The following is a 13596-nucleotide window of genomic DNA, read 5'->3' on the forward strand; positions in this document are numbered from 1 at the left end:
TATGTAGCCGTTAACTTAAGAATGGCCACTCCAAAATATTGTGACAAGAATATTGAAGCGTGTAAAGACTATTCTATATGACTAGGAAGCTTGCAAAAGTTCACATTGTTTCAATCCAATTATGCACTTGAATAAATTTTATTTAAAACTTCCTTGTTTCGGCGACCATATTGAACATTAAAAATATGAGTCTATTACGTGCTCACTATTATTTTTGTCAGTGAAAATAAACATTTTGTAATACCAATTTTGTACAGTAATTGTTTCACCTGGAATTTGGTCAAGGTGTGGTCAAAAACACACAAAAAAACTTTGGTGATTATTTACAGCTATGGGGACATCGCATTATCTGGCCTTGGTAGGTACATTTATATTTCTCTTGGATGGTTGTTGCGACATTGAATATAGATCCTTTTTTGAAAAAAAATACTGTACTCAGACAAAAAGGTAACCTTTTTACTAATTTTTCAAAAAGCTGTGCTTTTTCAACGAACATAGCTAAGTTATTTTGGCAAAACGCATAGCTGTTTTTTTTTTCTGAAAAACCGCAGCTTATGTGCTTTTTGTCAGAAATGTTGTAAACAAAAACATTTAATAAAAATAAATCATATAATAATAAAAAGGTAAGATAATATAGCAATCTTTTTTAATAAAAACAATTTTCATGAAACCCTGATGTTGGTGTGTAATGTGAAACTGTGTGATATTTTCATTTCACTGATGAAATTCGAATTCTATAAACCAGTCTGGAAAGCATAAAGTAAATGGTTTAAATCATTATTCTTCATATTGTATTCTTTTGTTTAAATCTCCTTTATTTAAAATATAAAAAAAACGTTAGTGAAGGTGTATCTATGGGGCAATTATAAGAACATTTTTTAGAAAGATTGCTTTATTGTGATAATAATATATTTAACTATAATCTACGAACGGGAAAAAACTGTCCCCACATTTTTCTTTGTGTTTTTTATAACAGCCGATTTTGCTAAAATTTCATAGAGATTTTTGAAACAGCTCTGTATTAACACGGAGCGAATTATTTACAATGTATATTTAAGAAGGGAATATCTTTAGTATGCTAAGTATTTAACATCATTGACAAATATATTTTGTTTTCTTAGATGAGTAACATATTAAAAAAGAAACATGCCTAATGACTAGTGGAATCTTCAAATTATCAGAATACACCAATTTATGGATTGATCATGCTCCAAATAATGGTTTATATTCACCTGATTAAATGACGGTAAAATTTATTTCATTAATCCCTTTAATTATCAATGAATTATTATGGTTTTAATTTGTGTAAATTCATAACTTCATTAAAATACATTAACTTTCTTTAATATTTTATCTAAAACAAGATAGCCGACCTAATGTTTTTTTTAATTTGTTGCTGAAATTTGATTGATCCTTAAAATCTCTGAAAACAATCTGCCTCATTAAAAAATAATTCCGTTCCCTTTTGATTAAAAAGAAATCAAAATTATATCAATTCTGTTCAGTAAGAAGTTTACCATGCAATTGATTATTATTTTTAGGAAAATTAATTATTTTCATTGTATATTATTACAAATTAATGATGATTCATAAATTTCACTCGCTCGCTCGCTCGCTGGCTGGCTGGGCTGGCTGGCTGGCTGGCTGACTATGACTGACTGTGACTGACTGACTGACTGACTGACTGGCTGGCTGACTATGACTGACTGTGACTGACTGACTGACTGACTGACTGACTGACTGACTGACTGACGGTGACTGACTGTGACTGACTGACTGACTGTGACTGACTGTGACTGACTGTGACTGACTGTGACTGACTGACTGACTGTGACTGACTGTAACTGACTGACTGACTGACTGACTGACTGTGACTGACTGTGACTGACTGACTGACTGTGACTGACTGTGACTGATTGTGAATGACTGACTGTGACTGGCTGTGACTGACTGTGACTGACTGTGACTGACTGTGACTGACTGACTGACTGTGACTGACTGACTGACTGACTGACTGTGACTGACTGTGACTGACTATGACTGACTGACTGTGACTGACTGTGACTGACTGTGACTGTGACTGACAGTGACTGATTGAACCGACTGACCGACCGACCGACCGACTCACTGACTCACTGACTCACTGACTGACTGACTGACTGACTGACTGACTGACTGACTGACTGACTGACTGACTGACTCACTCACTCACTCACTCACTCACTCACTCACTCACTCACTCACTCACTCACTCACTCTTTTCTCCAAATGCTTGGTCTTTTGTTTGAAAAACTTCGTCTTTGAAGAAATACTAAAAGATTTGAAAAATCAAAGCATTTGATGAAAAAGACGAAGCTTTGATGAAAAGTCGCAGTTTGTTGAAAAAGACGCAGGTTTTTCTGAGCGGCAATCTTTCATCAAAACGAAAAGACACAGCTTAGCATAGCTTAAAAAATGCAGCTTAAGCGAAGCTTTCAATAAAAAACACACCTTCATAAAGAGAAAGCCCAGCTTTCGAAAAAAAAGCGCAGCTTTTTAGAGAAAAAAGCATAGCTAAAGCAAATGTTTTCTATAAAAACGCACCTTGTGCCAACCTTGCGCTTTTGCTAAGCTTTTTACATAAACGTAGCCAAAAAATATCAGCTTTTTGAAAAGCATTGCTTTAGCTAACCTAACGCTGATCTTTTTAGGAAGTTGCAAAAAAAAGCGCAGCTTTTTAGAGATAAAAACCCTTATAAATTTAGCGAAGCTTTTCTAAAAAAGCGCAGCTTTTGCTAACCTTTCTTAGAAAGCGCAGCTTTTGCTAAGCTGTTTACAAAAAGCGTAGCCAAAAGTGCATATACTTAAGAGCAAAAGAGCATAACCTTAGTTAAGCTAAAGCTGACCTTTTTAGGAAGCTGCGCTTATTTTTGGCACGGAAAATTTACCCGTTTGAAAATAGCGCATACATTACCGTTTCCAAGTTGTCTACGCAGATTTGAGGCTTTTATCCATTAAATTATCGCAGATTTGGGACATCTTTTTCATACAATTATTTGCACGCATATGTGTAATTTTTACCATATTTGTGAGCAAACCACCTTATGACCACCATTTAACCGTGTTTAATAAATCACCGACACTTTCGCACTTGAGAGTGTCAGGAAACCAGGGCAACTATTTAAGGAAGTTTGGAAGCATATTGTTCCCTAGAAATTAGTTAAAATATTCAAAATTTATTCTTTAGAAGGTAAAAACTTTCATAATATTATGAAATGAAAGTCCGAAGTTGAAAGTTTGAAAATATCAAAACCTCGGGTAACATTATTACTTTTGGTCATAATTTCAATCAGTCTTGAAGTAAAGTGAATATTATGATATAAATCTGTGGATTTGGCATGTTATATTTGCGAATAATTTGATCTTTAACATACTTGTTGAAAAATAGTCGAAAAGCTATTGAATTCGTAAGAGTTTAACCCCCAAATTTTAGTGGAAAAAATCAATATTGATGGATCGTTCAGTTTCAAATTCTTAATGGAAGCTTTGGAGAACACTTTTATTGACTGCGTATGACACTTCTTATATTCCCCTTTACATGAATATCTAAACTTTTAATGAAAATTGTAAAAATAATCCTTCTTTAAAGTACAATTATATGGTCTCATGATGGGTTGGTAGCCATTCAGTTTTAATACCTTTTCAAAATTTGTGCCATTATAATAAACATTTTATATTTACTCTGTTAGCTCATCACACATAATCCTTCTATCAATTTTTAGAGATTTATTTTGACAAAAAATATCATTTAGGAGAACGAATTTGATATCAGCTGTGTTGATTCATTGTAAATTGACAATAGATAGTTCTTATTATCAATTATGTTCCAATATAGGACATGCACAGATATAAATATCGCCACCTATAAATAATGCTTTTAATATTTTTTGGTTTGCAAGTTATTACCTTTTTAAGTGAGAACAAAATGAATTACTATTAAAATACAATTATTTATTCTTATAGTTGGTGATTTTGGTGTCACTAACAAGAAGCTGTTACGCACTTGGAGAAGCGTGCACTGCTGATGACACAAGGAAGTGTACTGGTACTGGAGTGGTTTGTGGGGGGAGCAACATCTGTGTGTGTGACTCAAACCACTACCCCTCTAATGGAGGATGTACAGAAAGTAATTAATAATACTAATTTTAATTAAATTTAAACATAATGTACATTATATTATACTTAAATATCTTAGAAATAAAATGTTAAGAGATGAGTTCTTGGCAACAGTTTCACATTAAGTAAAAACATTGCAGGTTGGCCTCTTCTAAGCCCTAAGAGACTGCTTGTGACTATGTATATATTTTGCAAATGTTTTATCATTTCCTTTCCAATGTATGATTAAATTTGTCTTTAGAAACTATTTAGTACTCAATACATGTACCATGACAAAAATGACATAACAAGTTAATAATTTGGTAAGATGAACAACTAACCAAAATTCGAAAGAAGCCCAAACCTTCTGTTCACCATCATTGTAACCTATTTCCTTTGTTTCAGAGATAGACTTAGGTTTCTCAGGATGTACCAATGGCAATGCTGCCAACGAGTGTGCTGATGACAACACTGAGTGGCGCAGGTGTCTGTAATTGTGTCAGCACTCACTATGACAACAATGGGGACATTTCTGGGGGAGAATGTGATAAAAGTAAGTTTATACCAAGTTAAGGTTGGTTTCATGCCGTCATACTCGCATCAGTTTTGTTTTAAATTTCAAAATGATGTTTAAACTAACAAGCGTAACCGGTGTACAATCTCTTCTTAAGCAATATTTACTGAAACTTACCGCTTTGGCAATCTTTATTAAACATGGAATTAGGGTAACATACTGCAAAGAACTAGAAAGGCCATTTGGAACATATATGTGCATCAAAGTAAAACAATTATTTCGTTTCTATTCTTTTTAACTTGATTAAATTTATCGGTTATAATGATTTATGCTCCCCGACGGAGAAAAAAAATGCAAAAGGAAGCACAAGTTGGAAAATATGACATTTCAAATGGTTTTTAAATGTTCTGTTGGCAAAGGGGTTGATCGTGGACAGGAGCACGATAATCAAGACTTAACTTCTTTGGACTTTTGCAACAATGGAACAAACGATTTTAACAACTATATTATAGCAATTATTAAATTGTTTGGTAATATTTTTTCACAATTAAGAACCAAAACCATCATACAATTAAACATTTTTAGATGTGCTATGATTTAAATAAGTTAACAAAATGGCATTACTGTAAAAGGTTACCTCGACACTCAAAATAAGCTACCCTATTTGGAAATAAAGCAAGGGGGGACGTAATTTCGTTTCACGCAAACATTAAGTGAGAAAAATGTTTCATGGCAAACAAAATGGCGGATTTAGGACAAAAGAACCGGTTCCGGTACCAACTTTTGCCTGTTAAGTGGACTTTTTCTTCAAATTTTGAAAAATTCAAGCGTCCAGTATGTGGTGAAAAGCATATTCTTCGATCGACATCTTAGTTTGGTATCATAACTTTAAACAAAAAAGAGTTATTGAACAGATTGAGGCTTAGGAGGCGATGTTTACAATTAACATGTTGATCTTATCCATAATTGTTCGTTTTTTCTCGGCATATATGGTATATCTGTGCATGTTGTAAATGTGCTTTCATGTATATATTCCTATTTTCCAAACTTTTTGGCTATTACTCGACTGTATTCGTTTCCTGTCCGATATTTTGTTCCTTAGTCCCCAATTTTGTTTGTTGCAAACACATTACCCAAATTTTGGTGAAATGCTAACAAACGTCCGCACAATTGCCTAGAGAGGATACGTTTTTAGTTCTGAGAAACGATTACGAGTCTTTCAGTTTGGTATGTGATGTTTATTATAATTTGAAGTCAACGATTTTTGGATGAAACATTGGTTTCAATGAAAAGAAAACCACAATTTATAACACATAATCACAGGAATTTAAAAGGAAGTACGCACTGATTTTATGTTTGCAACAATTTTTAAAACTTTGTTGAAATGGAATTATTTTACTTACTTTGATACATAAAAACCAAACAGCACCAAACAGCAACTGATAGATAACTCAATAGAACAACAACATTGCGTTACAAACTCAAATAATTCCACTTCGCAATAACGTAACACTTTTTGGCAAAATAATATTTACTGTCACATTTTTAGCTCTTCTTTTTATCGAGAAAAAATCAAGGTACAGTATTGTCATTGCAAAATGAAAACCGATCTTAAATAGTTTTTCATGCCCCCTGCATAGAAGAGGGGATTGTATTCTGCTTTGCACGTGTTGATAAGTCAGTTCACCGGTCTGTGGGTCAGGCAACAAAATATTGTCTGATTGATAACTAGAGAAGGCTGGAAACTAAGGTTTTCAAACTTAATTGGTAGGTTAGTCATGACCAGCATCATGACCCTATTGATTTTTAGTTGGTCAACGATGTTGTTTTTATGAATACAAAACAAATTGTCCAACTAGAAAAAAGAGTATAGTTGGGCCAGCACTCCTCTAGTTTGAAAGGGTGGTTGCTCATGACCAGCAGATGACCCATACTGATTTTGAGGTATGTAGGTTATAGGTTACAGTCGCGTTGACTTTAAACCCTTTAGCCCTCAGAAACTTCTGGACGTATTGCATTGAAGTTTTTGTACAATTGTTTTCAACCATCCAACCTATGTAGATGATTAAGTACGATAACTCTTTTTGGATGTAGTGCAAATAATGGGCCTTCATTCTCGTTTAGGCTTTGTATGGTAACATATAAGTCAATATGTCAACAACTACTTAATGTATGTTTGACAACTCATAAAACTATGAGACTTTGGGCTCATGCAACTATTTTGATTATCTTATTTATTGCATTGACAAAATGTGTATGAACATCGTTGGTGATGGCCTTAAAATCATGTGCATCAGTAAATATGTTAATGTGTAATACTTAATAGATAATCGTATTGACATGGATACATATATATCTTTGGTATTTGTACTGCCGTGACTATCCACTTTTCCTATGTTTACAACAGGGAAGCAATTAGGTGAAATTTGTACTAGCCACGAGGACTGCACTTCCTTTAACAAAAAAACAATGTGCGGCTCTGCTCGGAAATGTCAGTGCCGAACCAATTACTATGACAGTGATGGAAACGTTAATGTTGGAGGGACATGTATATCAAGTAAGGGTTTTTTAATGTTTGTCTTTCATGAAAAAAACCCCTTAAATTATGCTCAATTTATTGCAGCAGCATCACATACCTAAGACGAACGTCAGATCTAAAGAACAATGGATGCACATTGTTGATTCAAAATTTTCTTTACAACTACATGTTGGAGAATATCCTGAAACAGTGAAATACGTTTGCAATTTGACCCAACGAGTCTTCCTGAATGTTGAAACCATACATATTTAGCCCTTGATGTCTGCCTGGAATCCTTTACTAGTAGCTATCCACCATTTCTGTGTAATTCAGTGTTTGCTGGATGTTATGCTAAACCGTGGAAATCTGATAGGACATCTGGTGCCATTGTAAGCCTCTTTTCTATTCTCAATGACATGCTTCAATCTAACTTTCTTATATGTATCAAAGAGAAAAAACTGGGTGAAGACTGTTCAACAAACAAGGACTGCACTTCCAGTGACTCAAATTCAGAGTGCCATGGTCGCAAATGCCAGTGTCAGTCCTCCTACTATGATGGCAATGGAAACACCGGTGGAGGAACTTGTGCATCAAGTAAGGGATTTCAAACATTTACTTTCTGTTGAAAATTCATATGTCAAACTTACAGGTATTGACTGAATACTTCCACTTATATTTAAAAAAATGTAATGAAAGAATTTAATTGTTTCTATTTTAGAGGTAAACCTTGAAGGTTCATGTACCGCAGCAACATTAGGCTCTGGTGACCCATGTAACACAGCGTTTGCAGTGTGTACCGGAAGTGAATCCTTCTACACCTGTAAGTGTCGGAGAGGATATTACAAGTCAGGTGGAAATACTTGCAGTAAAGGTAAGTACAGAGGTTAAAACATATAGTAAGCTAAACATTAGGACTGACTACATGAAGGGAATGCAGTATAAGACTTTAAGAGTAAACACACACAGCTGTTTACTATTGCCTTCACACTTAGGACAACCACCATTAAATGATGTCAATATACAATTAATGTGTTTTCTAAATTTTAAAAACAAATACAACATAGATACATATTTATGCCTCCCTTCGCAGAACTGGGGGTTATTGCTTTGCACATGTCAGACTGTACATCGGTAGACAAAAGCTTGTCCGAGCGATAACTTGACAATTCCCTGACCTCAAACTTCAGATGAATGTTGGACCTGACCAGTAGATGACCCCTATTGAATTTAGGTGTCAAGGATCAAGGATCAATGTCATAGTGACCTTAAACAATGCCTAGACCTATGGTCATCAAACTTGACATTGAGGCTGGGCCTGAACAGGAGATGACATCTATTGATTTAGGGATCATCGGGTCAAAGGTCAAGGTCACAGCGACCTTGAATGCTAAAATGTTTGCAGCGTGATTACTCGACAATACCTTCTTCCATAACCCTCAAACTTGACTTGGAGATTGTTCCTGACCAGCAGATGACCCCTATTTATATAAGGGGTCATTAGGTCCAAGGTCAATGTCACAGTGACCTTAAATGTGAAATGGTTGTCCGAGTAGTAACTGGACAATGCCTGCACCCAAGGCCTTTTAACTTGACTTTGAGGTTTGGCCTGACCAGTAGATGATCCCGATTGATTTGAGGGGTCATCATCGGATTAAAGGTCAAGCTCACAGTGACCTTGAACACATATATCTTTTCTGTGTAATAAATTGACAATGCCTGCACCCATGGCCCTCAAATTTGACATTTAGGTTAGGGGGTGATCAGTAGATTAACCCTATGGTTTTGAAGTCAAGAGTGTCAAGATCACAACTCATACTGGTCATTAAAGTTAGGTCATATTTACTTATTCCCTGCTGCTAAGAGGATGCATGTTGATCTGCAAATATCAGTCATTATCTGAACATGATTAAAAACAGTACCTTATTCCTCACACTTTAAATTTTCATAATCATAAAACTGCCTCAAAGGCATCCAATGCCAATGACAAATCAGCTCTTATTTTGGTTTATGCGTATTTTATTGAATTGTCCAAATATTCCTGACAACATGGCGCTCAGGGGGGGGGGGGCATAATATTTGACGAACATATTTTGTTTTAGTTGGGGTAGCTCTTGGGTCTAGCTGCACCATCCCTACTACTGAAAGGGGACCAACTATAACGGATGCCTGTAGAATTACGTTTGCTGAGTGTAGGGCAACCAGTGATTCATTATCGACATGTCAGTGCACTGCTACACACTATTCATCAGGACCAGAGTGCAGGCAAAGTCAGTTGATTTACAATATTCAATCCTGAAATTGAATTATCAGTAACTAAGGCTTATGTCACTGCAAATTCTGAGTGTATGACAACTCGTATTTCATAACACAATGAGACTTTGGGCTCATGCAACTATTTTGATTATCTTAATTATTGCATTGACAAAATGTGTTTGAACAAGGTTGGTGATGGCCTTAAATTCAGTGCATCAGTGAATATGTTAATGGGTAACACTTAATAGATGATCGTATTGACATGGATACATATATATCTTTGGTATTTGTACTGCCGTGACTATCCTCTTCTCCTATGTTTATAACAGGGCAGCAATTAGGAGAAATTTGTTCCAGCCATGAGGACTGCAGTTCCTTTGACACAAATTCAATATGCGGCCATGGTCGCACATGTCAGTGCCAAACCAATTACTATGACAGTGATGGAAGCATTAATAATGGAGGGACATGTTTATCAAGTGAGGATATTTAAATTCTGTCTTTAATGAATAAAACTCCCTAAAATTATGCTTAAAAATGTGCAGCAGCATCACTTACCTTAGACGAACGTCATATGTAAAGAATAATGGATGCACATTATTGAATCAAATTTTTCTTTACATCTACATGTTGGAGAATATCCTGAAACAGTGAACTATGTTTGAACTTTGACCCAACGCGTCAATGAAGTAGCATTATCTTTGGCATTGCAATAAAGGGTTATTTGTTTTCTCAAGTATTTCAATGATTTATTTCAGAGGTTGGTCTTGGGTCTGCTTGTCCTCGGCCAGATGCTTGTAAACCTACATATTCAATTTGTTCTAAAATAAATGTATGCATCTGTGATAGAACTCACTATGATAACAATGGGGTCAATGTATCCGGTGGAGATTGTTATACCAGTAAGTGATTATGTTTGTTTTGATTAAGAAGATAATGAAATCCGTTACATCCCCATGATATTATTCCATTTATGCCGCCCTTTTGTCTTTGTTTCCCATTGTATTTTATAATTATGCCCCCTGGAAAGCTATATGCATAGTGTTGTGCTATTCCGTATGTCTGTATGATTTTAAACTGTCTCTCTAATACCATTTTTAATTGTCAACCATTTCCTAGTCAAATAACTGTTTTTATTTACATAGAAATGGATATTAATTTTAGACTTTTGCAACATTTTTTTACCTCTCCTATTATATGATAAGTATTACAATACAAATGATGCTTACCAATACAGGAAGACATGCAAGTCAAGTAAGAATTTTACAATTTTATATTTGTTGTATAATTCTATTCATAATGGCAATATCCTGTTTCGTATTATTTAATATCTAAACAATGCTTCCATGGACTGGATAAGCTGTAGCTACCATTTTGTTTTCAAAAGGAGCTGAAAAGGTATGGAAATAAGTGCTAAACTGAACATTTGTTATGTGTCTCAGGCACAATGAAAAGAAGCTATTTTAATGACAATCAGAACAGACACATTAAAAGGGTTATGTTATTGCATAAAAGGTTCTGTCTGTTCATGCTTTAGGTTATCCATATTCAATGCTTCTTATGACGAATCTAAACTATACTTCTATTCTAAGAATGCACCAAAAAACACAACAAATTCTATGTACTATTCTCTTTTTTATAAAAGGTAAAATGTTTTTGCTACTCATATCTAATAAATATACTTCAGATAGAATGTTATGACACATGACACATTTTATGAATATTTGTGTTACCTTGTTACCTTGTAGAGCATTATCTGAATGAAAAGTGTGATGATGAAGCCAATCCAAACCAATGTAAAGATGACAAGGCTGTATGTTCTAACTCAAATAATATGAAACTGTGCAGATGCATCGCTGGATACCATGAAGAGAAAGGAGTATGCATTGCAAGTAAGAAAAAAGATACTAGTATACAGAACAGATTAGACATTTAGAAAAAACACACAATATTATTTACTAGATAGAAGAACTAAATGTTGATAGTAATAATGTACCTTTCAGCTTGACTATTCAAAGAATAAGGAGGCTTTACTGCTCGCCCCGGTGTCAGCTATTGGTTTAAGTTTTAGGGCAAGTTGTCATTTTCTCTTGTGAGTCCAATACCCTTTATTCAATTCACTTAAAATTTCACATATTTATTCAGGACCATCACACAATGAGGTTACATAACTTCATATAATCCTAAATAAAAATTATGGCCCCTGATTTGACTTAGTAATTTAGGTTAAAGTTTAAGGGCACATTGTGTCAGGTAAAAGTTTTAGGGCAAGTTGGGATTTTATTATGTCTCCATCAATACATATCATGGAAAAGGCTTTCCGCTGAATAACTAAGGAGGCTTGCACCAACCTCATACTTAGAATGCCAGTTGGTCATGAGTACATGACTGCTATTGATTTTGAAATCATGAGGTCAAAGGTCAAGGTCGCAGTGACTTTCAGGTGAAAAAAAAAAGGTTTCCGCTCAATAACTATAGAACAAATCGCTTAAATATCTTCAGAAAGACTTCCATCCGCTCAGTACAGATAAACTGCTTTTTGGTAATAACAACCTTTCAGGTGAGGACAACGTTTTGATCTTTAGTGAAGTTCAACGTTTTATTAAGACTTCCCAGCGTTTTAGCTAAGTTTACAATCGGTATCAGGAGCTCATCTTCTCTCGATCTCGTTTTTTCACACGTCTTTCTCTACAATATCTACAGTATCATGTTTTTTCCACTTTAACAATGTAATTTACATTAGATATAACTCTTTTTGTTGTTTGTTTTGCTTATAAAGCACCATTGCTTGGTATAGAATGTGACGTTACGGGAGAAGGCCTTAACTGATGTTGGCATTACTCGTGGCCCAATCCCTTTGTATGCTTGATTTTATAATATCGGTCTAAATATTGTGTTGAAATTTGTATTGATATTGTCATTGTCAAACGTGTGCTCATGCAATAAAATGTTATTAATTCAACTTTAGATCACTAGCACCCAGGATCTTCATACGGGCTTCATACGGGCTCTAATCCGAGCGAAGCTCGGCAGAGCCCTATTAAGGCTACATGTATGCGAGTATACACTAAGCACTACTTTCTTTCAAAAATGCAACCTCTACGAGCCTGAAAAAAAGACGTAACGGTGATGGGACTAGTATTTTTCTGTTCATACTCCATATTGAGCGCGTGAATGCCGCACACCAAAATTTAATCAGAGAGTGACGACACTGCGTTCGGTAGTTTTCGTCATCGCCAAATCAGCCGTTTCCTTTAGAATATATTCACAGGAAAATTGAAACTACGGGATGCGAAATAGCGCCACAGTAATTATCAAAATAGTTCAAAGTATACCTTTAAACAATTACTATGAATACGTTTTGTAAACAAACAAAGACAAATAAATCATTTTTCTTAAGGTTGTCGGAGATATATATTTTGAATACACTTTTTCTTTAAAGATATTCACACGCATTGTTTACCATTATAAACGAAGTTCAACATCCAGTTAATAAATAGTGCGGAAGGGGTGACCCCTCGTGCCAAGCAACACTATGGCGGATGAGAGATTGTGACTGAATATGTTGATAGGGAGATAGCGGGCTGACACCATAAATCTGTGAAGGATTGTACAAAGAAGACGGATGGGGAGGGTTTTCTATCTTACCATGCAATACCGTGTTTGTGTGACAGAGTTTAACTCAAAAGTTGGACGGGGAGGGTGCGGGAGGGGTGTCCCTGATGCCAATCAACACTATGGCTAAATGAGAAATTGTGACTGAAAAAGTGATAAGATTGGTGCGGACCAACATCATGGCCATTTCAGATATTCAGAAAATAACAATGGACAAGAAGGTGTCAACATCTGTCAACAAACAGCAGTACTGAGAGATAGAAATTTTGATGCTGATGGGAATGGTGTTGCATGGTTGTCCTGCCAAGCAGCACCGTGTCAGTATAACAGAGAGTAACTTAAAGGTTGGACGGGGAGGCTGCTAGAGGGGTCTCCCTTCCTGCTAAGCAAAACCATTGTGGATCGCGAGATTGTGATGATGTATGGGCGGTTGCAGGCCGATGGTGTTTCTGTGGGCCACAGATTGTGTGAAATTTTGTAACTAAATAGTCTGTCCAGGGTGTGGGAGAGGCGACTCATCCCGCCGAACACAACCATGGCTGAGTAAGAGTTGTGACTAAAG

At 35.5% G+C, this 13596-nt stretch overlaps 1 protein-coding gene across 2 annotated transcripts; it reads left to right on the forward strand.

The window, feature by feature from the left end:
• Positions 1–216: 216 nt before the first annotated feature.
• Positions 217–10699, forward strand: LOC128222858 (transmembrane cell adhesion receptor mua-3-like). 2 transcript variants are annotated; one of them, XM_052932008.1, is made up of 8 exons: positions 217–358; positions 4003–4165; positions 7056–7205; positions 7617–7760; positions 7885–8037; positions 9266–9433; positions 9749–9898; positions 10178–10699. In XM_052932008.1, the coding sequence occupies exons 1-8, from the start codon at positions 332–334 to the stop codon at positions 10327–10329; spliced, it is 1107 nt and encodes a 368-aa protein (XP_052787968.1). In that variant the 5' UTR covers positions 217–331; the 3' UTR covers positions 10330–10699. The 2 variants fall into 2 exon arrangements, with proteins under 2 accessions (XP_052787968.1, XP_052787969.1); XM_052932009.1 differs by lacking the exon at positions 217–358 and adding an exon at positions 4540–4687 and having other exon boundaries at positions 4049–4165.
• The last annotated feature ends 2897 nt before the right edge of the window (positions 10700–13596 follow it).

Source organism: Mya arenaria, chromosome 17 (genome assembly GCF_026914265.1).
Source record: "Mya arenaria isolate MELC-2E11 chromosome 17, ASM2691426v1".
NCBI classification, from domain to species: domain Eukaryota; kingdom Metazoa; phylum Mollusca; class Bivalvia; order Myida; family Myidae; genus Mya; species Mya arenaria.